Raw genomic sequence first — 27,733 nt, forward strand, 5'->3', positions numbered from 1 at the left:
TTCTGAGTCTCATAATTTCTTGTTGAACGTCAGGCGCTGTCTGTGGAAGAGCAGTGGAGACTGAGGGAACGTATACGCCAAAAACAGGCACCTGTCTCCGTGGGTTAGTGCGTAGGTTTGAGGGACCCCGGCAGCAGGGAAGTGGGTCAGGGTGCGTCACCCCCAGCCATGCTGGCCTCGAGCTGCCGTGCAGCGTGGTGCCCGGGGCCAGGAGGGGTAGTTACTGTGTGCTCCTGCTCCGCCCTTGGTGTCTGGCGCTGTGCCTACTGGCATCTTGAAAGAGTCTCTCTCTGAAGCGGGGCTCCTTGCCCAGCCCTGGATCGCTGCTGCTTGTACCTGTGCAGGCTCATTTGGGGGAGGGGGTCTCATTCTTCTGGTCCAGGCTTAGGAGTTGAGGCCTGTGTGCCTGGAGGTTCTTCTCAGCCTTCCCGCCCCTTCCCCATCCCCCAGCTCTGCTTGCGTCCCTGCAGGATCCCTCCCCAGGGCCCTCCACTCCTACCCCAGGGCAGGAGGAAGCAGGGGTTTCCTCCCACCCTGTCCCTGCAACCGTGAGGACTAGAGGGCTTGCTGGTCTTCTCCCAGTGCCTGTGAGAAGGGGCTGGAGGTGGGCATCCGTCCTGCCCTCCACCTGCCTCGCATCTGGGTCCAGTGACTCCAGGCTGGTGTGCAGGCCCTGATCCAGCCCACAGAGACGAGCTGCAGTTGGAGCTGAGTTCTTCCCCTGAGCTCTGCCCACGGTGAGCCAGCTCAGGCCCCCCGGTCCCCTGGGACTGGCTTGTCACCCTTTGGTTCTCTCGGGACCCAACTATGCCTGGGCCCAGAGAAACATATGATTTGGCAGATTATGTGGCCCTTTGTCATTTTTCAAGACAGGAGGGACATTTTCTCATGACTTTCCACATCTTAAGCAGAGGCAATTTTCTCCTATGTTTTAAAAACCACACTTCGTTCCTTTTTTGGCCAGTTATGTCTTTTGATAGTTACCTGTTTATCTTGTGAGATCTTAGTGTTACTGTTGAGTTTCACAATCTCCTAATATAGTAAAGACACTAGCTTTGTTGTTGAATTTATTGCAAATGATGTTTCCACTTGTTTTTAGCTTCTTAACTGCATCTCACTGGTGATAAAGCGAGGTGAGGATTTTGTGTGGTGGAATCTATTGATCTTGCCTCCTGTGGGTTCCTTTTATCTCCTTTAAGCCTAAAAAATCCTCTGTGTGGAGACTTCAGAAATGCTCCTTTCTGCATCTCCCCAATAGTTTTAGTGATTTGGGTTTTTGCCTTTAATTCTCTTAATCCATTTAGAATTTCATGTCAGAAAGGCAGTGTTCCACAGGTTTATTTCTCCTTCACGACTGGCCAGTTAATCACCCCGGTGCTTGTGAGTGGTCCTCCCCCCTTGCTGGTGACTATGATGCTTTCTATCCTTAGATGTAACACGGGGCCTCTTTCTGAGCTGTGCGATGTTTTTCACCCGTCTGGCCATTCATGAGGCTGGGTGTTTCTTGCTTAGTAAAACTGTGTAATTTAGACTAAAGAGACTGTTTTCCCATTAGAGAAGCATTTGCCTCACCCCTCCCAGGCCCATTTCAAGCTGGTCCGGGGCAGATCAGTCAGAACCGTCAGCACGCGGTGGCGGGATCCGTCCCTCGCTCCGGGATCCGTGTGACCTCTGCGGGGCCTCGGTGGAGGCGGGCGCAGAACGTGGCCAGGCCTCTGCCCTGGGGCCTGAGCCAGGTGTCGTCCGGCAGGTCCTCCCAGAACCTCTTCTTCCTTGCAGCCCCTGCTCCCCTCTAGGGCCCAGGCCCTCCCCTCCTGGGCAGCCTGTCCTGGGCTTTCGGAAACTCTGGGCGCCCTTCCTGGGACCGTCCAGGATCAGCACCCAGGGCAGGGTCAGGACAGGAGGCCCCCAGCAGGCCCAGGTGCCGTGATGCCCCCTGATGCCCACAGGCCCGCTGGTTTGGTTGTGCATCGGGGGGGACGGTGGTCTTCGAGCAGTGACCACTGCACCAACTGTGCACACTTAGAAGGCTTTCTGGGGTGGGGGGCTGCCCACAGCCCCCTCCTTACCTCCTGGCCCCCTGCAAAGCAAGGCAGGCCCCACCTTCCGCAAGTGGAGAGTTCTGGGGCACCAAACCCAGGGAGGAGAGGAAGTTTAACTAAAGCACTCAGATTGCCAGCCCCCTTCAGCTTATTCAGAGATGTATTTCTCATACAATTTTACTTCTTAATAATTTATCAGAGTTTGTAATATATTTGTACTATTTGAGCCAGTATAGAGCAATAATAATTGCAATGATAACTCAACCTGGAAGACATTTTTATAACCTCAGCGCTGAAGGTCACAGTAAAAACTGTAAATTTCCATTTATATGCATTTTCTTGTCCTGTAAAGATGTGATAGGGTGATCAGTGGAAGCCTTCAATCAAAAAAAAAGTATCCTAATGGGGGTGATATATAACCTTATTCTGTGTGGTTGGTAGAATTTCAAAGGGAAGAGGAATAATGTGAAGATTTTACTAAAGAAGAGGTTGTTGGCGTATTTTTGAAACAAATGGCAGTGGGTCTCCGATCACTGTTCTAGTTTAGACGACGTCTGGTGCTACGTTTAAAGTTTAGAACCTCTCGTTTGGGATGGACAATTCTGCTGTTAATACCACACACTGTATTTTTTTTGTCTCAGACATGGTATTTTAACCTCTATATTATTGATGTGGGTCTTTGGAATTTATTCTCTGTCTCTTCTTGACAGGCTGCTGTTTCCCCTGCGTTGTGGGAATTGTGGCTTTATGAGCTCTGGCTGTGCTGATATTCTGGTCTGCTAACCCCCACGTGTGCCTCGTGCCTGCATTTCTTTCTGCTGCTCGGTGTTCTTTTCCTCTCATTAGGGCGCCCATTTCCCTACTTCTTTGCAGGTCTGGAAACATTTGATTGAATGCCAGACATTGTGATTTTATATTGTTGGGCTGAATTCTTTGTATTCCTTTAAATGTATTTGAGCACCCTTCTGGGCACCGTTCAAGAACACCGTTCTTGAGCTTTTCCTTTGAGCTTCCCGAGTCAGAAACACGGAGTGACTTTCAGGCTCGGCCTGTTTGGCTCAGTCCAGAGGTCGCCCTCTGGGGTCTCTCCTGCTGCCTCCGATCACAAGTCCCCGAGGGGACCCCACCAGCCCACGTGGTGCCGCCTGCTGTGGGCGGGGGTAGGTCTGGAGCCGGCTTTCCTCGGGGGACACGCCCCCTCCAGACCCCGGTTTCCTCATCTGAACAACCAGGGCTTTGGCTGGTGATCCTGAGAGTCTCTCTTGGAAATCTGGTTGTTAGACGTCTCCATTTTTAAACGCTGACCGGCCAGGTGACAGGTTTGGCAGAAGCAAAGCTGTGCATAAACTCACTTCTGTTCTTTTCAAAACTCTGGTGCTGACACCTGAGGAGGCTCAGTGGTTCACTTTGCAAAGGCGTAGCTGCTGCAGCCCCTGTGTCTCAGGAGGGGCGTACACCCAGGACTGAGTCAGAGAGGCTCACACAGCACGCGTCTCCCAGAGCCGCTCACTCGAGGGCAGTGCTGGGGACCCTTTGCTCAAACAGGTGGGTGGTGTCTGCCACCATTCATTTATTCATTTAAATTTGGCCACTCGGTACACGGTTTGCAGGATCTTAGTCCTCCAACCAGGGACCGAACCTGGGCCCTTAGCAGTGAAACCAGAGTCCCAGCCACTGGACCTGCAGGGAATTCCCTACAATCATTTAGTATAATGTCTGTCTTCGATCCTGAGACTTGAGCCAGCAAGTTTTAAATCACGCTTATGATTTAAATTCTAACTGAAATAGTAGTAAATACAAGTCTAAGATTTTTTTTTCTTTGATCATAAAGTTGTGGCCTTCTGCCTCCAGAAGACAGAGCAGACATACTTCTCCCTGTTCCTCCCGTTAGTACAATAAAATCTCTGGACACTGGTCTAAAACAAATATAAAGAAACTGAAAGGTGGAGTGAAGAAGGTAGGGCATCTACCGACCTCAAGACCCAGGAAGACACAGCGGTGAGCTCCCTGGGTTTTCTCCTGGGGTTGCAGTTGAAGAGGCCAGCGAGTCAGATGGATGGACGGGCACAGACAGAAGCGGCCCCAAGGAGAGCCGGCCCCCTCTGGCCGGAGGGTCAGCAGCAGACAGCTCGCTGGGGGCGCACAGATGGCAGACAAGCACAGGGCCGTGGCTGCCGGCGGTGGGGAGGGAAATGCAGATTAAAGCCACAGCGAGGCATAAATCGCACCAATGTTTCCCTAGGTCAGTCTCCCAAGGCAGTGGAAATAAAAACAAAAATAAACAAGTGGAAACTTAGCAAACTTACAAGCTTTTGCACTACAAACGAAACCATAAACAGAGGAAATATTGGCAAACAAGGCAGCTAACAAGAGCTTAATTTCCAAAATATCAAACAGCTCATAGAGCTCAACAAAACAGCAAAAAATAAGCAACCCAACCAAACTATGGGCAGAAGACTTAAATAGACATTTCTCCTAAGACATACAGATGGCCAATAGGCACATGAAAAGATGCTCAGTGTCACTAATTATTAGAGAAATGCAAGTCAAAACTACAATGAGGTATCACCTCACACTGATCAGAATGGCCATCATCAAAAAGTCTACAAACAGTAAATGCTAGAGGGTGTGGAGATAAGGCAGCCCTCCTACACTGTCGGGGGGATGTAAGTTAGTGCAGCCACAATGGACAACGGTGTGGAGATTCATCAGAAAACTAAAAATAGAATTACCATATGATCCAACAATCCCACTCCTGGGCGTACATCTGGAGAAAACTATAATTCAAAGATACACACACCCCAGTGTTCATAGCAGGACTATTCACAGTAGTCAAGACAGTGTGGACTCTGCCTAAGTGTCCATCAGCAGATGAATAGATAAAGAAGATGTGGTGCATATATACACTGGAACATTATTCAACCACAAAACAGCAGGAAATCATGCCATTTGCAGCCAACAGATGGGCTGAGAGATTATCATCGTAAATGAAGTAAGCTAGAAAACGACAAAAAGCAATGTGATATCTCTTATACGTGGAATATAGAATATGGCACGAACGAACGTATCTAAGGAACAGAAGCAGACTCATAAACAGAGAGAAAAGGAGAGGAGGGACGGACGGGGAGTTTGGGATTAGCAAACGCAAACTATTCCATGTAGAATCGATAATAACGAGGTCCTACCACAGAGCACAGGGAATTACACTCAATACCCTGTGATAAACCATGATGCGAAAGAATATGAAAAAGAAATCGTCTATGTATTTTAAAATATATATAAAAAACTGAGTCACTTTGCTTACAGCAGAAATTAACACAACATTGTAAATCGACTATACTTCAGTTTAAAAAGTAGGTTAGAAGGAATAAAACCACAACGAGATACCACTTATCAGAATGGCTAAAATAAACAAAAAGCAGCAACACCAAATGCTGTAAAGGATGCTGAGAAACGGGATCCCTCACACGCTGGGGCTGGGAGGGTCACGTGGTGCAGCCTCTCTGGAAAGCGGTTTGCCATTTCTTAAATAACTACACGTTCAACTGTGTCTGACCAGAAATTGCACTTCTAGGCATTTGTGTCAGAGAAATGAAGACCTGGGTTCACACAACAACCTGGACATGGACATTTACAGCAGCGTGACCTGCAATAACCACCAGTTGCCCCTCAGTGGGTGAGTGGATGACTTGGCTGTACTGTGAGCTCTACACCCACAGCAGTGAACACGAATGCCCGTGAACTCTGCACACACAACCTGGATGGATCTCCAGCACTGCACTGAGTGAGGAACACTGGCTCCAAAAGGTCCTGCTGTGCGACTTCATTTCTACAACATTCTTGAAATGACAAGGTTACAGAAATGGAGGGCAGATTTGTGGTTGCCAGGGGCTGAGGCAGGGATGAAGGTAGGGGCGGAGATGGAGACAAGACAGTCTCTTTGCTGACGTTCCAGAAGCCAGCGTCTTGATCATGATTCCTAGTGTCTCAAGATGCTTCTCCTGTGGGAACTGCATGGGGGTGCACCAGGATCTACCTATATCAGCTCACAAGGCTGCATCTGAATCGACACATGGATCTGCAGCCTACCAGGCTCCTCCGTCCATGGGAGTTTCCAGGCAAGAGTACTGGAGTAGGGTGCCATCGCCTTCTCCGATATTGAAGTTTATTTAAGAATAAATCACAGCACCTCTAGGAAACTTTAGCCTTTAACTCATTCACAGGTGAGTCAGAGCTGCAGCCTGAATCACACACATCTCCTTTCAACACAGAGGGACTGTGGGGTGGATTCAGTTCTGTAGACTAGGAGTGAGGACTCACGGCCAACTTGATGGATCAAAATGTGGGAGTGTTGAAGTCACGGCAGAGGTCTTGTGGATGAGAACTGTGGGTGTGGTGAGAAGCACGGGCATCTTCTCCATCAGAGGACCTTCACTGTCTGGTGTGATGGTCACTGTGGGTGGACGTCCCATCCTGGAGAAGTCCCCACTCTCAGGCTCAGGTGAGCTGACTGACTCACTGGGCCTGTGGTCACCCACCCAGAGCCCCCATCCGGCTCTTCCTCTCCCGTGACCTCCAACCTCACCTGGGACATTTGGGGTGAGGGGGGCTCCTTACCCAGAGCTCCTCCCCTGGAGCTGGATCCCCTCCCTGCTGATGACCAGGAGCAGGGTCTCGGCCCACCGGGTGAACCCCTGGGCCTTCTTCCCCCTGGAGAGCCTGGACCTGATTAATAGGCTTTCTTGGGTGAGGCTCATGCTTTGGGGGCTTGAGAACAACCTTCTAGAAACCTCTGGGAGGTCGTGTGCCTGGCAAGCGGACAGAGAAAAGGGACCACCCTCCTGCAGGCGGGCTGCACCCGGCTCCTCCTGCTCTCCACTGCCACTCTCGCCAGAACCTGGAGAGCGAACTGGAAAGTTCCCTTTCCTTCCCTTCCTGTCAAAGGCCGTCACCCCATTTTCTTCAAACTCTACTTCCAATCGGGGTGTGCACAAGATCAGCACACATGTGACTTCTTTGAGAACGCTGTGGTTAGAAATAGAGGTCACAGCCCAAACCCTCAAGAATTCTGATCTCTCTCCAGAGACTCATTAAAACACCACACGTGTTTCTAAGTGTCACGTCAGCCTAGCGCAGTCAAACGAGCCTGTTCCACACGTTTCATCGGATTTGCAGCGAGAGTCTTGCCGTTACCAGTGAGGGCCTCACCGCAGGAGTGCACCAGCCCTAATGGGCCGTGTCCAGTAGGACGTGTATTCCTCTGGGCAGATGCTCCGTGCTGTGAGTTTCCTGAAAGACCGTGCTCCGGAACTAGTGTGTCTGAAGTTGGGAGGAGGAGGTGCCTTGGAACCAACCCCACCCGGGTTTGAGCTCCCCACAGCCTACAGCCCACATGACTGCCCACTGCCGTCACGGCTGGACCTCCCCGCTCCTCCGAGCATTTGTCTGATGGCCTGTACTTAAGGGGTCCCTGTGGGATGTGACAGGGAGCGTCCCCCGCCAACCATGGCCTTGGGTTTGCACAGAAATGACCAGACCAGAAGCATCAAACGCATCCTTTGCTGGCTGTGGGTCAGCCTCTTAACCCAGAGAGCATCCGGGCAAAGATGACCGGCTCTGCAAGGTCGAAGCCCCTTCGTGACCCTGCTCACTCACCCCTTGCTGGGGCATCACCCAGGTGATGCCTGCGTGTTGGCAGTTTCCTTCTACCTGCATGCTTGGGGCAGCACACCAGCCCGCGGGCTCCACGTGGAGAAAACTGGATGGAGGCCGGCAGGACCGAGGTGGGGCGAGGTGTCCAGACCAGCCTCCAAGGTGACCCAACCGTGGTGCCAACACGCCCTGGGCCGCAAGCTGTGTCTCACTCTAAACCCTCCGAGCACAAAACAACTCACTCAGAGACCCGAGGGGTGCTCTTCTGCTTGCGTTATTACCTCCTTGGAGACCCTGAGATGGGAGTGGGCGGACTGCACCATCGACCTGATCATTTAAGGACTTCCGACCAAAGCGGGGCACACACGGTTGGCTGGGGCCTCATGTGGGTGCCGGTCTGGCATGGGGAGAGTGAGAGGACCCGGAGAGATGCCCGCCCTCCTCCTGTCCCTGGGCTTCCTGCGGGGGCGCAGAGGTCACACCGGCTTCGGAGGGTCTGATTCAACCTCAGGACCAAGGTGCCGGCACCGCGAGGCAGGCTCTCACCACGAACCGCGTGCAGAGGTGCTCAGGTGCGTCCTCATCAGGGGGCTGCCTCCGGGTCGTGCCTTACAGCCCCTTCCCACCAGCACCTCAACCCCCAGCCTCGAGCCTCGTGAGCAGGCCGCCGGAGGCCTGACTTGAGTGTGTTCTGCATTGAGGTTCAGACGGCGTGGGCGGTGGCTCCAAGTGGAAGGTCGGCTCCGTCCACCTGGCACAGCCGATCTGACTCAGTCCTGCTCCCAGGGAACCGGGCCTTCCCTGGAGACCGAGAGCCTGCAGTGCGCTGGGCCCCTAGGTCACCAGGGCCTCATGGGAGTTAGTGAGGCCAGGCAGAGGGGGTCAAGCCAGGGAGGCGTGTGCAGGGCTGCACAGGAGAAGGGGTGGGTGCTGGGAGGGCCGTCCGAGCGCGGCCCCCGTGGTGGGGAGGTGGTGGAGGGGGGAGGCGGGGAACCCCTGCTGCTGCGCCCCGCCCCTACCCTGACCACTCAGCCCTGGGGCTCTGTGCCCTGCCGTCCCCGCAGGATCCGTGAGGGGCCATGAGGGGCCATCTGGGATGGGCGGCGTGGGCTTCAGAGGCGGCCCGGAGGGTCTCGGCCACAGGAGACCCTCGGGAGAGCGGAGGGGTCGACCCCGCTGGCTCCAGCCCCCGCGCTGACCCGGGCGACCCCGGGAGTGGTCCCGAGGGCTCCGTCCAGCAGAGCCCCACCCCCGCCCGGGGTCCTGCTCAGGCCTGAACCCCACTGGCCAAGCTTGGGGCTCTTCAGAGAGTGTGCCATAGCCCTGGGCACCATCCAGGTTGCCGCGTGGGAGCCAGAGCTCCTGGCATCCCCAAGGGGGAGGCTCCGCGGTGCCCGCTGGACCTGACGCTCCCAAGGCCTCTGTCTGCCCTCCGCCCACCCCGTCTGTCTCCCGGGTAACAGGAAGGACGTGGGAGCGTGACGGCATCCGGGAGACGAGGTGACCGTGGCAGCTGGCACTTCACTGGTGTGGGTGTGTGAGCACCAGGACGTGGGCCAGAGGCCCCGGAGCCCCCAGGCACACGCAGCCTCCGAGTCACTGGTGTGGGCGCTGTCCGCTCGGATGTGGGAGGAGCCGGGGCGGCGCTCCAGCCAAAGGCTCAGTGCGCATGCGCTCAGTGCAAGTAGGGTGTGGGGAGGGGCGACCCCCACACTGCTCACAGGGCAATCATCCCATCAAGCGCCCCCGGGGGCACAGCCTCGGGGCGGGCGGGGCCCTGGAGTCCCTGCCCCGGCGTGGGCGTCTGGGACACCCCGCACGCTCCCAGCGGGCTCTGGGGAGAGTTCGCCTGTCCACACTCTTCCCATAAATAGCGACTTCAACACACTTGCTCTTTGTGCCCAAATGCGCTGGGAAAGGCAGGACCTCGCCTTTAGGGGGCTGCCGGGCAGGGGCTCGAGGCCTGTTATTTTATCGAACGAAAGCTATCGGTGCCGGGAGGCCAGGGCCTGGGCAGAGGCTGCTCAGTACCCCGGGGTCCAGGCGGCAGGCAGGGGTACCAAGCAGCCCGAGCCATGCTGTCCGTGTGAGCCTGTGGGAGGAAATGCTGGCGGACTGTGGACGAGCCAGCGGCTGGGTGGGCCGGGCTGGCTGGGGGGCGGGAGCGGGGAGCGCCCCTCTGCTGCCGGCCAGTGTGGGCACCGCCCCGAGCCCCTCGCTCATTTCACCCTGCCCTTCCTCTCCTCTCAGATGGCCGGTGAGGCTGCCTCTCTGTCCAGGAAAGGCCTGCGGAGTTTCATTTTAAAATAAGTAAAACATAACACGCCTGTTTTCAGAAAACATTGAGGAAATGCTAGCTGGGGTGGACGGCAGCCAGCCAGTTGCACAGGAGCTCGGAATTCCCTGTGATCTGAGGCGGACACAGGGCAGCGGTGGTTTCTGGGGCCGGGGAGGGGGTCTGGTCAATGTTGCTTAAAGGCAGCTGCAGAGAACAGACCAGAGATGGTCACAGGGGTCCTAGGGAGGGTGGCCAGGCGGCTGAGGACGCTGCACAGCAACTGTGGGGCCAGGCTCCTGCTCACAGAAGGCTGAGGGCTGGGGTCACCGAGCCCCCCACCTGGAGCTCCAGGAGGCCAGTAGGAACCCATGGTCCTGCAGGGCTCCCAGACCTGGCCTGGAAGAGCCTGAGCAGTGTACCGGGCAGGTGTCTAAGCACAGGATGGAGGCCTCGGGGACACCTTGGGACACTCTGTGTCTCTGTGCCGGTGAGGAGACAGGCAGCGGGGAGGGGGCCAGGCAGCAGGGGAGCAGAACCCCGAACCCCTCTGCCTTTTAATCCAGGCAAAGCTAGTGGACTCTCCCAGTCTCACACTGGGTGCTGGGCACTGGGATACGGGAGGAGTGGGGGCTGCCCCGGGGCCTGGGCCAGCAGACTCAGGCGTCCAGGTGGGGTGACAGGTGAACAAGCCACGGGTGGAGCCCGGAGCCCAGGTCGTCCAGGGTGTGCACACGCCCACCAAGACTTGGTCTCCTGGGCTGAGGGTGCGACCCCTTCCAAGCTGGTTCATGGGCCCCAGGGGTCCCAGACGCCCCTCCGTTCATGTCAGAGAAGCTCGTGTTTCACACCCGCTCCTGCCATCCATCTGCCACACATCCTGTGAGAAGTTGGGCCCTAACTTTGGTCCCCAGAGTCTTATTGCAAAGGGGCAAAGAATAAACATGTACTGAGGAAAGTAGGGAAAACCACTAGACCATTCAGGTATGACCTAAATCAAATCCCTTATGATTATACAGTGGAAGTGAGAAATAGATTTAAGGGCCTAGATCTGATAGATAGAGTGCCTGATGAACTATGGAATGAGGTTCGTGACATTGTACAGGAGACAGGGATCAAGACCATCCCCATGGAAAAGAAATGCAAAAATGCAAAATGGCTGTCTTGGGAGGCCTTACAAATAGCTGTGAAGAGAAGAGAAGCGAAAAGCAAAGGAGAAAAGGAAAGATATAAACATCTGAATGCAGAGTTCCAAAGAATAGCAAGAAGAGATAAGAAAGCCTTCTTCAGCGATCAATACAAAGAAATAGAGGAAAGCAACAGAATGGGAAAGACTAGGGATCTCTTCAAGAAAATTGGAGATACCAAAGGAACATTTCATGCAAAGATGGGCTCGATAAATGGTATGGACCTAACAGAAGCAGAAGATATTAAGAAGAGATGGCAAGAATACACAGAAGAACTGTACAAAAAAGATCTTCATGACCCAGATAATCATGATGATGTGATCACTGACCTAGAGCCAGACATCCTGGAATGTGAAGTCAAGTGGGCCTTAGAAAGCATCACTATGAACAAAGCTAGTGGAGGTGATGGAATTCCAGTTGAGCTCTTTCAAATCCTGAAAGATGATGCTGTGAAAGTGCTGCACTCAATATGCCAGCAAATTTGGAAAACTCAGCAGTGGCCACAGGACTGGAAAAGGTCAGTTTTCATTCCAATCCCAAAAAAAGGCAATGTCAAAGAATGCTCAAACTACGGCACAATTGCACTCATCTCACACGCTAGTAAAGTAATGCTCAAAATTCTCCAAGCCAGGCTTCAACAATAAGTGAACCGTGAACTTCCTGATGTTCAAGCTGGTTTTAGAAAAGGCAGAGGAATCAGAGATCAAATTGCCAACATCTGCTGGATCATGGAAAAAGGAAGAGAATTCCAGAAAAACATCTATTTCTGCTTTATTGACTATGCCAAAGCCTTTGACTGTGTGGATCACAATAAACTGTGGAAAATTCTGAAAGAGATGGGAATACCAGACCACCTGATCTGTGCCGGAGCCAGCCGGCAAAGTCGATCAGGTCCCGAGAACGTGCACGGCGGGGCTAAGAAAGAAACTAAAGCAAGAGACTACAAAGACGGGGTCGAGAGGCTCAGACACATCACCACGGAGGGACGCAGTCTGACCCCAACTTTATTCAACATCCCATATTTATACAGAAAAGCGTGAGGAAGACAAGACAGTTGACATTTTTTCTTAGTTGGCCTATACATCTTACAAACAGTTACAAGAAATCTTGAGAGCATGGGAATGGCTCCCTGTTATTATTTCTTACACCAGATAACATTTCTCTGTGCATGAGAAGTTTGCACAGAATTCCAGGAGCCTGCAGTAAATAAGCGCCTAATCTCTGGGGTGGCGGGACAGAGAGCTATGTTTGCAAGCAAACCCTCAAGGACTGAGGCAGCTCCCAGAGCTGTGTCCTTCAGACAAAGGACCCCGTTCTCACGGGCAGCTCCCCGCAGATCTGCCTCTTGAGAAATTTGTATGCAGGTCAGGAAGCAACAGTTAGGACTGGACATGGCACAACAGACTGGTTCCAAATAGGAAAAGGAGTTCGTCAAGGCTGTATATTGTCACCCTGTTTATTTAACTTATATGCAGAGTACATCATGAGAAACACTGGGCTGGATGAAGCACAAGCTGGAATCAAGATTGCCGGGAGAAATATCAATAACCTCAGATATGCAGATATTACCACCCTTATGGCAGAAAGTGAAGAGGAACTCAAAAGCCTCTTGATGAAAGTGAAAGAGGAGAGTGAAAAAGTTGGCTTAAAGCTCAACATTCAGAAAACGAAGATCATGGCATCCGGTGCCATCACTTCATGGGAAATAGATGGGGAAACAGTGGAAACAGTGTCAGACTTTATTTTTCTGGGCTCCAAAATCACTACAGATGGTGACTGCAGCCATGAAATTAAAAGACGCTTACTCCTTGGAAGGAAAGTTATGACCAACCTAGATAGCATATTCAAAAGCAGAGACATTACTTTGCCAACAAAAGTTCATCTAGTCAAGGCTATGGTTTTTCCTGTGGTCATGTATGGATGTGAGAGTTGGACTGTGAAGAAGGCTGAGCACCGAAGAATTGATGCTTTTGAACTATGGTGTTGGAGAAGACTCTTGAATTTGAACTATGGTGTTGGAGAAGACTCTTGAGAGTCCCTTGGACTGCAAGGAGATCCAACCAGTCCATTCTGAAGGAGATCAGCCCTGGGATTTCTTTGGAAGGAATGATGCTAAAGCTGAAACTCCAGTACTTTGGCCACCTCATGCGAAGAGTTGACTCATTGGAAAAGACTCTGATGCTGGGAGGGATTGGGGGCAGGAGGAGAAGGGGACGACAGAGGATGAGATGGCTGGATGGTATGACTGACTCGATGGACGTGAGTCTGAGTGAACTCCGGGAGTTGGTGATGGACAGGGAGGCCTGGCGTGCTGCGATTCATGGGGTCGCAAAGAGTCGGACACGACTGAGCGACTGATCTGATCTGATCTGATCTGATCGTCTGTTATCCCAGAGGCATGAGAAATGTGCTTCCATGGAGAGGGTTCCATCCGGGGTGTAGGTGGAGGGCAGGCGGCCCCTGCGGTCTGTGACACGGTGGGCAGTCCGGCCGAAGACTCAGGCCAGCAGATGTATCCCCTCGCACCCTGTTCGTGGGTCCCCCCAGGCTCCGTGCGGTCTGCTCACAGCGCGCTTTCCCTCAGGTGAGTGAGAAGATGTAGAGAAGCTACAGGCAGGCGATCGGCCCAGACGCGCGGCTGCCCCTCGGGCCACCCTCACCATGTCCAAGAAGGGCGCAGGCGGCCGGAGCAAGGGGGACAAGGCGGAGGTCCTCGCCGCCCTGCAGGCTGCCAACGAGGACCTGCGGGCCAAGCTCACTGAGATCCAGATCGAGCTGCAGCAGGAAAAGAGCAAGGTGGGCCCCCAACCCCGCCCCCACACACAGCCCCCGCCCCGACCCGCCCCCACCCCGCCTGCGTTGGTTTCTCCCTTTGCTGAGAGTGTCGTAGAAGGTAAGTGAGACTTCCCTCGTTTGGGCTGAAGCCATCCGGGGGGCAGGAGCCCCCACCCCCTGCCCCCTACGGCCTTGGCCCCTCCTTGGCGGATTCGTTTGAGAGGTGCTGGTTTCAGCCTCCTGAGCACGCAGGTTTCCGGACACCCGTGCGTCTGCCCTCTTGCTTCCAGGGTTGGCGCCTACTGGGTGCATAGTATCACGCTGCCCACCCACGAGGCTTGACTGTTTTCAACCTGTGTTTTAACGAGACCTTCCCTAATAGACGGTAGCTCCCAACTCTGCAAGAACACACAGCCTTTCCGAACGCTGCGCTCGGGTGTCGCGGCAGTCTGGCTCCGGGCCGACCGTGTCTCGCTGTGCCGCAGGTCGGCCGGGTGGAGAGGGAGAAGAACCAGGAGCTCAGGCAGGCGCGGGAGCACGAACAGCACAAGAGCGCCGTTCTGCTCACCGAGCTCAGGACCAAGCTGCACGAGGAGAAGATGAAGGAGCTGCAGGCGCTGCGGGAGGCGCTGCTGCGGCAGCACGAGGCCGAGCTGCTGCGCGTCATCAGGACCAAGGACAGCGAGAACCAGCGGCTGCAGGCGCTGCTGCACGCCGTGCGCGACGGCGGCCCGGACAGGGCGCGCACCGTGCTGCTGTCCGAGGCCAAGGAAGAGGCCAAGAAGGGCTTCGAGGTGGAGAAGGTGAAGATGCAGCAGGAGATCTCGGAGCTGAAGGGCGCCAAGAGGCAGGTGGAGGAGGCGCTGACCCTGGTCATCCGCGCCGACAAGATCAAGGCCGCGGAGATCAGGAGCGTGTACCACCTGCACCAGGAGGAGATCTCCCGCATCAAGAAGGAGTGCGAGCGCGAGATCCGCCGGCTGGTACGTGCGCGCGGCGCGGGCAGGGGCGCGGAGCGGGGCGGGGCTGGTAAGGGGGCTCGGGGGGCGGGGCTCAGGGAGGGGCTGGGGCGGGACTGGGAAGGGGCGGGGCGGGGCAGGGCTCGGAGGGCAGGGGAGGGGAGGGTAAGGGGGACTCAGGGGGCGGGGCGGGGTGGGCGGGGCTCGGGGGCGGGGCGGGGAGGGCGGGGCTGGGGGAGGGCGGCATGGCGCGGGACAGGCGGGGCAGCGCTTTGTCTTTGCTCTCAGGCGGTTCCGCCCGCACAGGGGCACAGGGCGCCTCGCACCTCTGCTCTTGGTTTGAGGACTCCAGAGAGGCCAGGCTGCTGAAAACAGCAGGATGCGGTTCAGAACTCACCAGTCAGTCAGTGGCCCAGGGCCCAGGAGGCCGCAGTCCTCCCCGCTCCACCCCACCCAGCTTTCCTTCCCATTTCCAGCTTGGTCAGAACCAGACGCCCACAAGGGGGCCTCCCCCGTCCCCCAAAAGTGGGTTTATGAAAGATCCCCCGTCTTGCAGCCCCATGTTAAGCTCAAGGCGTGCAGGGGCCAGTTGGATGACATAAGCTCCGGCTCCATAACCAGGAGGGTCTGCAGTTAGTGAGCTCGCTGGACCCAGAGAGGGGAGATCAGAGGCCTACAGGCAAGGGTCCCGCCCAGGGCCATCCCAGCGATCCCGAGCTGTGAAGTCTGGGAAGGAGTGGCTCTTCACAGGTCAGGAACTCTGTGCATGCCCTGGCTCCCATGAGTAGCTGCCCGATGCTCCCGAGCCCCTGTGAGGAGAGGCTGTGAAGAACGCTCAAAGGTTGTGGGGGGTTCCACTCGATTCTCCTCATTCCTTGGAGCCTGGACCTCCTTGGCGACTGGGGGGAAATGAGCCTGTCAGTCCTGCCAGGCACTTCATCAGGGCACAGCTGGCTTTGCAGCTGGCTACCCTGGGGACCCCTTGGGGGTGCAGCCAGCTTTCCTCCAGCACAGCTGTGCACCTCTCCCAGCCTCCTGGGCTTCTGGGTTCCAAAGACCACCGTGTTGGTTTCCCAGAAGCGTTGCAGTCGCTCTGGACGCAGGGCACAGAACTGGGGGCTGTGAACAAGCACAGGTCTGTCACGCTGTGCGTGCGGGGCCCAGACACCCCTCCCCGGGTGGCCCCCTCCCCCTTTCCGGAATATCCCTGTTCCACACCCTCCCTTTCAACTCTGCATTCATCTCTGGGCTGTGTGTTGGTACCGGGTCAGCACCCACTGCCCAAATCCACCCTCTGTCCATCACCTCGATTGGCCTCGGTGTTCATCATGGAGGCTCGTGGCCCGATTTCCTTAAGCACAGGGTCATGACAGAACCGACCATAGTCCTCAACCTTGACCTGGGCTCCCCAGAGGGACCCACTTGCAGTTCTAGCTCATTCTTCCGAGTTTTATTCCAAACCCTCAGTATGTGCCTGCACCTCCCCTTCTTGATTCTCAGGTTTAGCTCTTCCTCTGTTTCCCGATTAGCCTCTCGCCCCCCGAGTCCCATTCTCAACAGGACACACAGCACACCCCAGACAGGGAGGGCAGCTTTGCGGAGCCCCAGGGACCCCGGTGGGGCCTGGCTGTGGCTCCAGGGAAGGGGCCAGGGCAGGTGCTGCCCCTATGGGCAAGGGCCTCGGACAAGAGGGTGGCTCTGGGGGCACTCGGCCCAGTCGAGGAGCGGAGGGAGCAGGTGCCCAGACGCCCACTCCCCGGGCCCTTCCTGCTCTGGTTCCTGTGCCCGGGAGGTGGGGCGCGAGCCAGGGAGAAGGCTGTCGGGACAGGCTGGCTGCTCCGTCGGGGCTGAAATGAGTGTTTACTGTTCGTGTTACAGTTGCTCTGTGAACGTTCACCAAAGACCCACTGTGGCCCACAACCTCTCTTGTACACACTTTTATTTTCCACCAAATTAATTTTTTCCATTTGCTTAATTTTCAAGTGAACGGGTGTTAAGTTGCTTTAGTCGAGTCCAACTCTTTGCGACACCCCTGAATTTCTGGAGGAAGGAATCCCCGGTCAATACAGTAAAGCATTAGGAATCCTGCCCATGTCTGTGTTCCGAGACATCCTTCCTGGAGCGCTTGCTCTTCACATCTCCCCTGGACAGACCGGTTTCCTGAAGCAGCCCGAATCCTGAATTCTCTTTGTCACCAACCTGGGAAACCATCCCTCCCTCCTGTGTTAGACCCCTCCCTTACCTTCCTCTTTCTAGGATGAATGTTTCTCAACTGGGGGAAAGTACATTCTCTGATCGCTTTCTGGAGACAGAAGGAGGGAAATGTATTTTGTGAGACTTTGTGTGCGTGGAGTTTTTAGTCTAACCACACTCACAGTGGATGTTGTAACTCGATGTGGTATTAGAGGTTGGAAAACTTTTATTAGAATTTGAAGGGATTTCTGCGTTGTCTTCTGACTCTGAGTGTTGGTCTTAAGAAACTATACGGTATTCTGATTCCTGGTCCTTCCTCATCCTTCCCCAGAAGGTATGGAACACTGGCCCTGTGCCCGGAGCGTCACTGATTTAGGTTGATGTGCCTTTAGTGTAAGTATTGGTTCACCCAGCTTACCAGGCAGTCAGGAACACTTTCTAACTGGAAACTCATGTCTCTCGGCTCGGGAAAGCTTTGTTCTTCTGTCTGCTTCCTCGCCTTCTCCCTCTCTTCCTTCCAGAACCCGCATTAGCCAGACGCTGGGACTTGGACTTGATACGCTGATTCTCTTCTTTTTCTCTCCAGCCTTGGCTTTTGGTTCTACTTTCTAAGAAATGCCCTTGACTTTCTGATCTAACTTTTCTGCTTAGTATTTTTGTTTCTGCGTTCATAATTTAATCCTAATTTGTTCTCTGGAAGTTTGGTCATTCCCCTGTTACTCATAGATGTAACATCATCTTATTTCCCTGAGAGTAGTGTAATACTTACGTTTCTTATGTAAGAAATGCAGCACTTACATTTATCCTACAGCTTTGTCTGTCCCTTCATTGTCTGTCTGCTTCAGACCCTCTTTTGCCTCGTTTCATCCCAGCTGCTGTCTCTCATGTTGGAGGGTGTCCTCGAGTGACAAGGGCTTTACCTTAAGGTGAACTGGAAGAGATGCTGCCATTTTCTTGGGGACATTTTTCCTTTCATCTTTTTTTTTTTTTTCTTTTGCCTTTTTCCACTGAGGAATTCACGTCAGGGCACTAAGGCCAAAGAAATAAATTTAAAAACATGAGATTGGAAAGGAAGAAATAAAACTGTCTTCCGTGGGTGACATGACTTTGTAGGTAGAACACTCTGAGGAATTCCCCCAAATGGACTGTTGAATGAATTCAGCAAGGTTTCAAAATACAGAAACAATATGCAAAACTCAGGCGTATTTTATATGCAAGCAACAGTCCAAAATGAAACTTTTAAAAATTCCACTCATAATGGCGTAAAAAACACAATAAAAGATTTGGGAACAAGTTTAACAAAAGGCGTGCAAGGCTTGTACACTGAAAATATGGACACACAACACGGCTGAGAGGGACTGAGATGAGCCACGTGCAGAGGAGCTCCCTGGCCGTGGATGGGAGAACCAGGGTCGCTGCAGGGGCACTTCTCCCCAGATCAGCATGAAGAGTCACGCAGGGCCTGTGAGAGCCCCGGAAGGCTGCTCTGCAGGCAGGGACGAGCTGCCTCTAACGTTTACACTAAAATGCAGCCAAGTGTCTCCCCTCCTCCGCGGGCTTTCTGTGTCCTCAGCGATGGTGCCTTGTGAGCTGAAGGTTTAGATTCTAGAGCAGTCTGATTTATTAGGCTTTTCCTTTAGGGTTGGTGCTCATTGTGTCTTGTTTAAGAAATTCTTTTATTCTGAAGCATGAAGATTTATGTTTTTAAAAGTGTATAGTTTCATCTTCATATACAAGTCAGCCCTGCTGCATCATGTGTGTGTGAGTCTGTGAGTGTGTGTGTATGAGTGTGTGTGTGTGAGATATGTAAGGCAGAGGCCCACTTATATTTTTTTCCATATGGACATACAGTTGTTCTAGCAACTTTTTTAAATTTTTTTGGCCATGGAGCATGGTGTGGAGAATCTTAGTTCCCACCCACTAACCCCCAGTCTAGGACCAAACCCATGCCTCCTACAGTGGAAGCTGTAGTTTTAACCACTGGACAGCCAGGAATGTCACATAACAGCTCTTAAAAAGACAATTTGCCCCCCAGTCCTCTGCCATGCATTAACTATTCTTAAATGAGAGGGTGTTTTTTCATCATCTGTCCCATTTCAAGCCTATTTTATAGGAAACATTTCAATCTTATCATCAGCTGAATTTCTGAGTAGCAAGTCCTCCCACTGTGTTCTTCTTGAAGATTCAGTCCTTCAGGCTTCCATGGAAACCTCAGAATCATTTTTCCTAAAAAAACATTGAAATTTTTATTGGGATCATAGCTAACTGTTAGAGGACAAGTTGTAACAGAGGGTATAATCATGATGGTTGTAAAAATATGCACTGAATACATGTCAAAAATTTTATTTAAATCAGTGACTAAAGAGAAACAAGTAAATGCTACAACTAATTCGAACAAGGATTTGGTCTGAATTGGTTTCTGTTCCCTACCTGGCAAAGATCCTTTGCAAGGCCACAAACATCCGCTGGATCATGGAAAAAGCAAGAGAGTTCCAGAAAAACATCTATTTCTGCTTTGTTGACTATGCCAAAGCCTTTGACTGTGTGGATCACAATAAACTGTGGAAAATTCTTCAAGAGATGGGAATACCAGACCACCTGACCTGCCTCTTGAGAAATCTGTATGCAGGTCAGGAAGCAACATTTAGAACTGGACATGGATCAACAGACTGGTTCCAAATAGGAAAAGGAGTACGTCAAGGCTGTATATTGTCACCATGCTTATTTAACTTATATGCAGAATACATCATGAGAAATGCTGGGCTGGAAGAAGCACAAGCTGGAATCAAGATTGCCGGGAGAAATATCAATAACCTCAGATATGCAGATGACACCACCCTGATGGCAGAAAGTGAAGAGGAACTAAAGAGCCTCTTGATGAAAGTGAAAGAGAAGAGTGAAAAAGTTGGCTAAAACGAAGATCATGGCATCTGGTCCCATCACTTCATGGCAAATAGATGGGCAAACAGTGGAAACAGTGTCAGACTATTTTTTGGGCTCCAAAATCACTGCAGATGGTAATTGCATCCATGAAATTAAAAGATGCTTACTCCTTGGAAGGAAAGTTATGACCAACTTAGCATATTCAAAAGCAGACACATTACTTTACCAACAAAGGTCCGTCTAGTCAAGGCTATGGTTTTTCCAGTGGTCATGTATGGATGTGAGAGTTGGACTATAAGGAAAGCTGAGCGTCGAAGAATTGATGCTTTTGAACTGTGGTGTTGGAGAAGACTCTTGAGAGTCCCTTGGACTGCAAGGAGATCCAACCAGTCCATCCTAAAGGAGATCAGTCCTGGGTGTTCATTGGAAGGACTGATGCTGAAGCTGAAACTCCAGCACTTTGGCCACCTGATGCGAAGAAGTGACTCATTGGAAAAGACCCTGATGCTGGGAAAGATTGAGGGCAGGAGGAGAAGGGGACGACAGAGGATGACATGGTTGGTTGGCATCACCGACTCAATGGACTTGAGTTTGAGTAAACTCCGTGAGTTGGAGATGGACAGGGAGGCCTGGCGTGCTGCAGTCCATGGGGTAACAAAGAGTTGGGCACGACTGAGTGACTGATCTGAACTGACCTGGAGGAAGTGTTTGCGTTGCTAACAGTTTTCTCCAGGTAAACACCTGTCTCCTCAGAGTCATAGGATGGCCTAATCACAGACGAAGGCAAGCACCTCTGTGGGATCAGACAGCTTTCCAAGGCTCCAGCGCTCCTAGAAAAGGAATTAATTTTGCGTTTTGCTGATTTTAGAGTCTTTTGCAGTTGTTCCCTTTAGGATCCATAATCCTTGTGGGGAATCTCCTTTAGTTTCATGTATATGCGTGTATACGTATATATGTATATATTTCACAGACACACACACACTCACACACATATGAGCTTCCCTGGTGGCTCAGATGGTAAAGAATCCACATGCCAGTACAGGAGACCCAGGTTCAATCCCTGGGTCGGGAAGATCCCCTGGAGAAGGAAATGGCAAGCCACTCCAGTATTCCTGCCTGGAAAATCCCATGGACAGAGGAGCCTGGCAGGCGGCAGTCCATGGGGTCACAAAAGAATTGGATACAACTGAGTGACTAAGCGCGCACACACACACACACACTGTATGCGTATCACTGATGACATACATTCCTGACAGCAAGAAGACTAGCGCTTCTTTTCTGAGACGCCCACCCCTGCCCGAGGCCCACAGCTCCACTTCCCTCTTAGTCCAGTGGGCAGGGAACGGGGTGTAGCTCACATCCCACCCACTGCACTTCCCGCCCCTTCCACCAGGCGTCGCTGTTGGAGGCCGGTCCATGAGACGCTGCCCAGACGGGTATCAGGACCCAGCGCGTCCCCAGCCCCACCTCCGTCCACCTCAGCCACTGTTCCCAAAGCCCAGTCATGTCACAGAATACACGCGGTAATTTTTCCAGCTTTTCTGGGATACATCGCTGTATAGGTGTAAAGTGTACAGCATGTGGTCTGACTAACCCGTGCGAGAAGTGACCACCTCCGTGAGTTTAGTTAGTATCCACCAGCTCACGTACAGGCAACAAGACGAAAAGCCAAAAGAAAATTAAAAAAATTTTTCCTTGTGATAAGAACTCTTAAGATCTACTCTGCTAACAGCTTTCATATATATCAATATAAATCAGTGCTGTGTTTTTGTGCAATGTCAGCAAATTTGGAAAATTCAGCTGTTTCCACAGGACTGGAAAAGGTCAATCTTTCCAATCTCAAAGGAGGGTGATGCCAAAGAACGTTCAAACTGCCGCACAGCTGTGCTCATTTCACATGCTAGCAAGGTTATGCTCAAAATCCTCCAAGCTAGGCTTCAGCAGTACGTGACCGAGAACTTCCAGATGGACCAACTGGGTTTCAAAAAAGCAGAGGAAGCAGAGATCAAATTGCCAACCTTCAATGAATCAAAAAGAAAGCAAGGGGATTCCAGAAAAGCATCTGCTTCTGCTTCATTCACTATGCTAAAGCCTTTGACTGTGTGGATCACAAAGAACTGTGGAAAATTCTTCAAGAGATGGGAATACCAGACCACCTTACCTGCCTCCTAAGAAACCTGTATATGGGTCAAGAAGCAACAGTTAGAACCAGATAAGGAAAAACAGACTGGTTCAAAATTGGGAAAAGAATATGACAAAGCTATATATTGTTACCCTGTTTATTTAACTCACATGCAGAGTACATCATTCGAAATGCTGGGCTGGCTGAATCACAGCTGGAATCAAGATTGCTGGGAGAAACATCAACAACCTCAGATATGCAGACGACACCACCCTTATGGCAGAAAGTGAAGAAGAACTAAAGAGCCTCTTGATGAAAGTGAGAGAGGAGAGTGAAAAAGCTGGCTTAAAGCTCAACATTCAAAAAACTAAAATTATGTCCTCTGGTCCCATCACTTCATGATGAATAGATGGGGGAAAAGTGAAGTAACTGGTTTTATTTTCTTGGGCTCCAAAATCACTGTGGATGGTGACTGCAGCCATGAAGTTAAAAGGCGCTTGCTCTTTAGAAGAAGAGCTATGACCAACCTAGAAAGCATATTAAAAAGCAGAGACATCACTTTGCCAACAAAAAGTCTGTCTAGTCAAAGCTATGGTTTTTCCAGTAGTCATGTATGGATGTGAGAGTTGGACCATAAGGAAAGCTGAGTGCTGAATAACTGATGCTTTTGAACTGTGGTGTTGGAGAAGACTGTTGAGAGTCCCTTGGACTGCAAGGAGATCCAACCAGTCCATTCTAAAGGAGATCAATCCTGGGTGTTCATTGGAAGGACTGATGCTGAAGCTGAAGCTCCAGTACTTTGGCCACCTGGTGTGAAGAACTGACTCATTGGAAAAGATGCTGATGCTGGGAAAGATTGAAGGCAGGAGGAGAAGGGGACGACAGAGGATGAGATGGTTGGATGGCATCACCGACTCAGTGGACATGGGTTTGAGAAGCTCCGGGAGATGGTGGAGGACAGGGAGGCCTCGTGTGCTGCGGTTCACGGGGTCATGAAGAGTTGGAAGTGACAGCGACAGAAGAACAAGCAGTTTCATCCATCGGCCCGTGAAGAGACAACAAAAAGAGAAACAAACAAAATTTTACAAGAATTTTCCTTACGATGAGAACTCTTAGGGTCTACTCTGTTAACAGCTTCCTTATATATCAGTATAAATCAATGCTCTGTTTCTGTGCCATGTCAGCAAATAATGAAAAACACACGTGAAGTCTCAGCCGCAGGCCCAGCACACAGGAGGAGCTCGGAGAACAGGGGCCACAGCGAGCGCCAGTTCCCGCCTCCCGTGAGCCCCTCCTCTCAGCCGATGGAGACCCAGCACCTGCTCAGCCTTCGCGTTCAGGCTCCTGCTGGTGGGAGCGTCCTGGCCCTGGACCTGGCAGTGAATTCAGGTCGACACCCGGCCCCACCGTGCGAACACATCTGGGGTGACTCTGGGGGGATGGGGCGGTCTCGGCTGGAGTGGGGGGGCTGGGGGGTTTTCAGAAGGGAGGTTGGAAAGGGGGGAGTGGGGGCAAAAGTGGCAGGTGGAGAACGTGGTCCAGAGGCCGGCCGGGGTCAGGCGTGGCCTGGAGGGGGAGCGGGCTGGGGGCTGTCCAGGGGCAGGGGCCAGTGGGGGTCAGGGGGCTTAGGGCCAGAGGAGGGGCGTGGGCCCAGAGCTGAGGACGACGGCCACACGGCGAGGTCCACTGACTCCTTGCTGGGGGTGACCGTGCTGACGGGGGTCTCAGGGCTCCCCCGTGGAGAGACCTGGCTGTGACCCACCTTGGACGATGTTTGATCATCACAGTTCCTTACAGCCATCAAGCCAAGCATTGTTTTTTCCCGGGCTATGGCACGGGCCCTCCCGGGGGGCGGTGACGATTTCCCTGGGCCTGGGAGGAGGGTCTGTGGCTCTGGGAGGTCAGGGGTCAACTCGTGCTCTGTGGAGCAGTGGCCTGTGGGACACGCAGTGCCCTCCTCCCCGTCCCTGGCACAGCAACGCAGTGCCCTCCTCCCCGTCCCTGGCGCTGCCGAGTGCTGGACTCAGAACCCGGCGTGCGAGGGCACTTGCAGCCAGGAGCAGCTGTGCAGCAGCCAGTGCGCACACAGGGCTGCAGCCGAGTAAGGGGGAGCCCAGGAGCCCTGCTGGGGCCCAGCCCAAGGACTGAGCATGGTGGCCGGGGGCCGCCTGAATGGGAAGCCGAGGAGCGTGAAGGGAGATCCGGGCCTCCATGTCCACGTGCGGTCAGCACCCTGAGCACAGGGGCTCTGCCCAGCATGATGCTGGTGTGTTTGCGTTTGGCCAACCTGGGGCTGAATTCCTGCATGTGGGAGCAGGGAGCCCGCCTGGACAGCTGTGCAGGCAGCTGGCCCGGCAGGGAGGGGTCCAGAGAGAGTGGACCTCAACACACAGCAGCCACTTTGCAAAGAACGTGACAACCCCAAGTGGCCAAAAGCAAGAGGATCTCGGGCAGCAGCGTGCCCTCTGTGGCTGGCGTTTCGGGCTGGGTCCCACCTGCCCGTCCGAGCCGCTCTGGCCCTCACCCTGGGGCTCTGGCCTGTTTGGGGTCTTCCGAGGTGCAGCTCACAGGGTCCAAAGGGGAGGCTGTGGTCATCTGTGGCCACGTCACAGAGCCAGCAGACAGTGGGCTGGCCCTGGTGAGGTTGAGGCTGAGCCCCCGCAGGGCCAGGCGTGGGCAGGAGCAGGGTGATTGGGCGGAGCCAGGCCAGCTGTGGACAATTAGGTCCCTGTTTTGACCCCAGGACGCTGGGTGCTGGCCAGAGGTGAGGGCACAGAGGTCTCAGACAGAAGCTGAGTGGAGGGTGGGAACAGGAAGCCGGCCGGTACATCCAGACAGAAACCAGGAGGCCAGCTGGGCTGCAAGCTGGCCCCTCCTGAGGAAGGGACTCCCTGGGGCTTCTCCCTGAGGGCTCACATCAGAGCATCTGGGGGACCTTAGGAGGTGACACCCCAAGTGAGGCCACGTCTGCTGTTCTCGCGGCCCCATGGCTCTGCTACCCGGCTCCCTGGACTTTACAGAAGGGGGTCTGGACCCTCAGGCGGCCCTGGACAGCTGCATGGTGTCCCTGGAGAGCTCGGTCTGGGGTGGGGGGTGGCTCCTATCAGAGTGGAAGCCAAGCAGCCGTCCACTCTGACTTCCTCGCCGAGCTCAGGCACGTGCCCTGCGTCCTGCCCACACCGGGCTGCTGACCTGCTCTGAGGACTGGGCTGCCTGCTGCAGGTGGGGAGGGGATGGACTCTCAGCCCAGGAGCAGCTTTGGGCACCTTCGAGCTGTGCCATTCTGGAATCAGGAGGGATGTCTATCGGGCACTCACTAAATTACCAGCTCAGACGGCTACTAACAATCCTATAAACCCAAGAAGGACGGGCAAAACCAGGCGCTGCCTCACACTCCACTGTTTGTTCACTCTCTGGGGAGCGGGCCTCCCGGGGCAGGCGTGAGCTCACCTGTCCAGAGCGGGGAGGGAGGGTCCCCGGGGGCGGCTGCCGTGCTGGGCTTGATGGTGACCCCCGATGGGCGTCATGGGGCATAGGAGCTGGAGGGGGCCTCAGCTCGGGGGGCGGTGGTTAGACCATGTCAGTGCGCCTCGTGCCACCCGGTGCTGGTAAGTGTGGGTCCCAGGCTCCCCTGCGGCTCTGCTTCTGTGCACCCGCTCTGAGCCTGCTCCGTGCTGGGGGTGGGGTGATGGTCTGAGAAGGGCGCCCTCTCCCCCAGGCAGGAGCAGTGCTCCTGCCTCAGCGTCCTCCTGCGCCCCTTCTCTCGGGACCCATTGTCCCAGGGACCCCCGGGTTTTCATACCCATGCAACAGGGAGTGGGGCTGGGGGAGGCGAGCAGCCCCTGTGGAAGCGCGTGGCCTCCAGCAAGGACTCTGAATCTTGCTCTTGGTACCCGGGGATGCATGGGAGTGGTGAGATCCGATTCCCTGGCTGTGTTGTGGGGCTGGGGGTGGGGGCACGAGTGGACACGGGAGGCCAACTGGAAGCCACTGCTGCGGCCCCGGTGAGGGCAGGTGGCTGGGGCCAACTGACTCATGCCGATAGACTCCATATCAGCTTTGAAAGCCCTCGTCCTGGGCTCCGGGGAGGGCGGGGTCCACTGGGTGTGGACGTGGGTGTGGCTGGCGACACAGGCAGGGATGGGGCGTGACCCCCGCTCTCTGCAGCCCGGCCCTCCAGGACCCCACGGCCCCGACTGGGCGCAGCAGGTAGGCCTGCAGGAAGGGGGCCATGCATGCAGGGTTGCAGCCCTCAGAGGCGGGGCTGCCCACTGAGCCTTCCCTGGCTGTCACGTTACCTGAGTTTGAATTTGCGCCCCAAGCTGGAAGCAGTCCCCAGAGTGAGGTGGGGGCCTCACGTGGCAAAGGGCGTCCCCCTCAGCTGGCCGACCCCACCATGCACCCACCCGCGCCTCCTCCACAGACAGTCCTCTGAGTCCAAACAGCAGGACCAGGAGATGCGGGAGCGTGCCCCAGGTTGAGACCCTCGGCATTCAGGCGCTAAGAGGTGCTGAGCACGAGGCCCCATGAGGCGCTGAGCACGAGGCCCCTGCGGACACTGATCTCAGAGGCGTTTTCATCCTCAGAGATCCAGCCCCGCCCTCGGGGGAAGCCGGCGCACATCCCACTGTGAGCGGATCACAGAGCTCCACGTCTGACTTGACCATGCTACGTGGCGCGTGTGATGACTTCTCCTGGAAGTCAGCTTTCCGGTCTAAACCATCTGCTGAACTCACTGATTTGAGAGGGACTGTGTGTGGAGACCCTTGCTTTCATGCTTCCTGATGAAGGAACAGAGATGTTTCCAAGGTGTCTGTGCAAGGGGCTAAATGTGAGACCAGCCGCGTATTAACGGGGCTGTGTTTTCACCAGCCTGTTGGTTTCTGCTAACTGACTGGGCTTCCTCGCTCCACTTTGCCCTGTGCTCCGGGCAATGGGGGTTTAGCGGCTGAGGGCTTCTTTTCCTCTGCTCGGCGCATCGCTTGCCCGTGAATTCTGTGATCTGGGCTAATTAGATATGGCGACTCTTTGTTCCAAGCTGACTTCAGCAGATGGCTGATTTATTAACTTATTCAAACCCAGCACAGCAAGCAAAGTAGCAGTACAGCCTGCCCTGCTCTGCTGTGTGGAATGTGTCTTAAATCGAGTCCTCTTGTGAATCTGGTGCTGTTTGGACATCCCCAGCACCAGGGCCTGTTTCTCTGAAGAACAGGTGGCGTGGGGGCCGTTCTGCCTGCTCCTCCTCCAGGGTACCAGCCTGACCTTTGCTCAGAGACACCCCTGTGGCCTCTGGGAGGGGCCTGGAGGCAGCGGCAGCTGTGTCTGGAAGGGCCAGACACTGTCAGGAGCTTGAGCACGTTAGGGAGAGTGGACAGGGCTGTGCTGTCCCCCACTACCATTCCGGTCCCCTGCCAGTCTGGATCCTGCTGGTTCACGGACCACCCCCCAACCTGAGGCTTAGCTTAGAGGAAGCTGAGTTTAAAATGTAGCTCTGCCTGCAGTCGGGCAGAACCCTGCCTTCCGTCCACACCTCGGAGCCAGGAGAGGCCAGTGCAGGAGGCCGTGTGTATTGGCCCCAGGCACCATCCAGCCTTCCCGGGCCAGATGTCTGCAGAGTGGAGAGGCAGAGGCCACGAGGGCTTTGG

The 27,733-nt window shown here is 54.1% G+C and overlaps 1 protein-coding gene across 14 annotated transcripts in view; it reads left to right on the forward strand.

The window, feature by feature from the left end:
- The window catches only part of JAKMIP3 (Janus kinase and microtubule interacting protein 3), a 138,846-nt gene that overhangs the window by 27,527 nt on the left and 83,586 nt on the right, over positions 1 to 27,733 (forward strand). For all 14 annotated transcript variants that reach the window (XR_009493050.1, XR_009493051.1, XR_009493052.1 and 11 more), the window contains 2 exons: positions 13,741 to 13,952; positions 14,417 to 14,914. Coding sequence is in view for 10 of the 14 variants with exons in the window: in XM_059882125.1 (XP_059738108.1) it covers positions 13,818 to 13,952; positions 14,417 to 14,914 (633 nt within the window). In the remaining 4 variants the exon portion in view is untranslated. The remainder of the gene's footprint in view (positions 1 to 13,740; positions 13,953 to 14,416; positions 14,915 to 27,733) is intronic.

Source organism: Bos taurus, chromosome 26, assembly GCF_002263795.3.
Source record: "Bos taurus isolate L1 Dominette 01449 registration number 42190680 breed Hereford chromosome 26, ARS-UCD2.0, whole genome shotgun sequence".
Lineage (NCBI taxonomy): Eukaryota > Metazoa > Chordata > Mammalia > Artiodactyla > Bovidae > Bos > Bos taurus.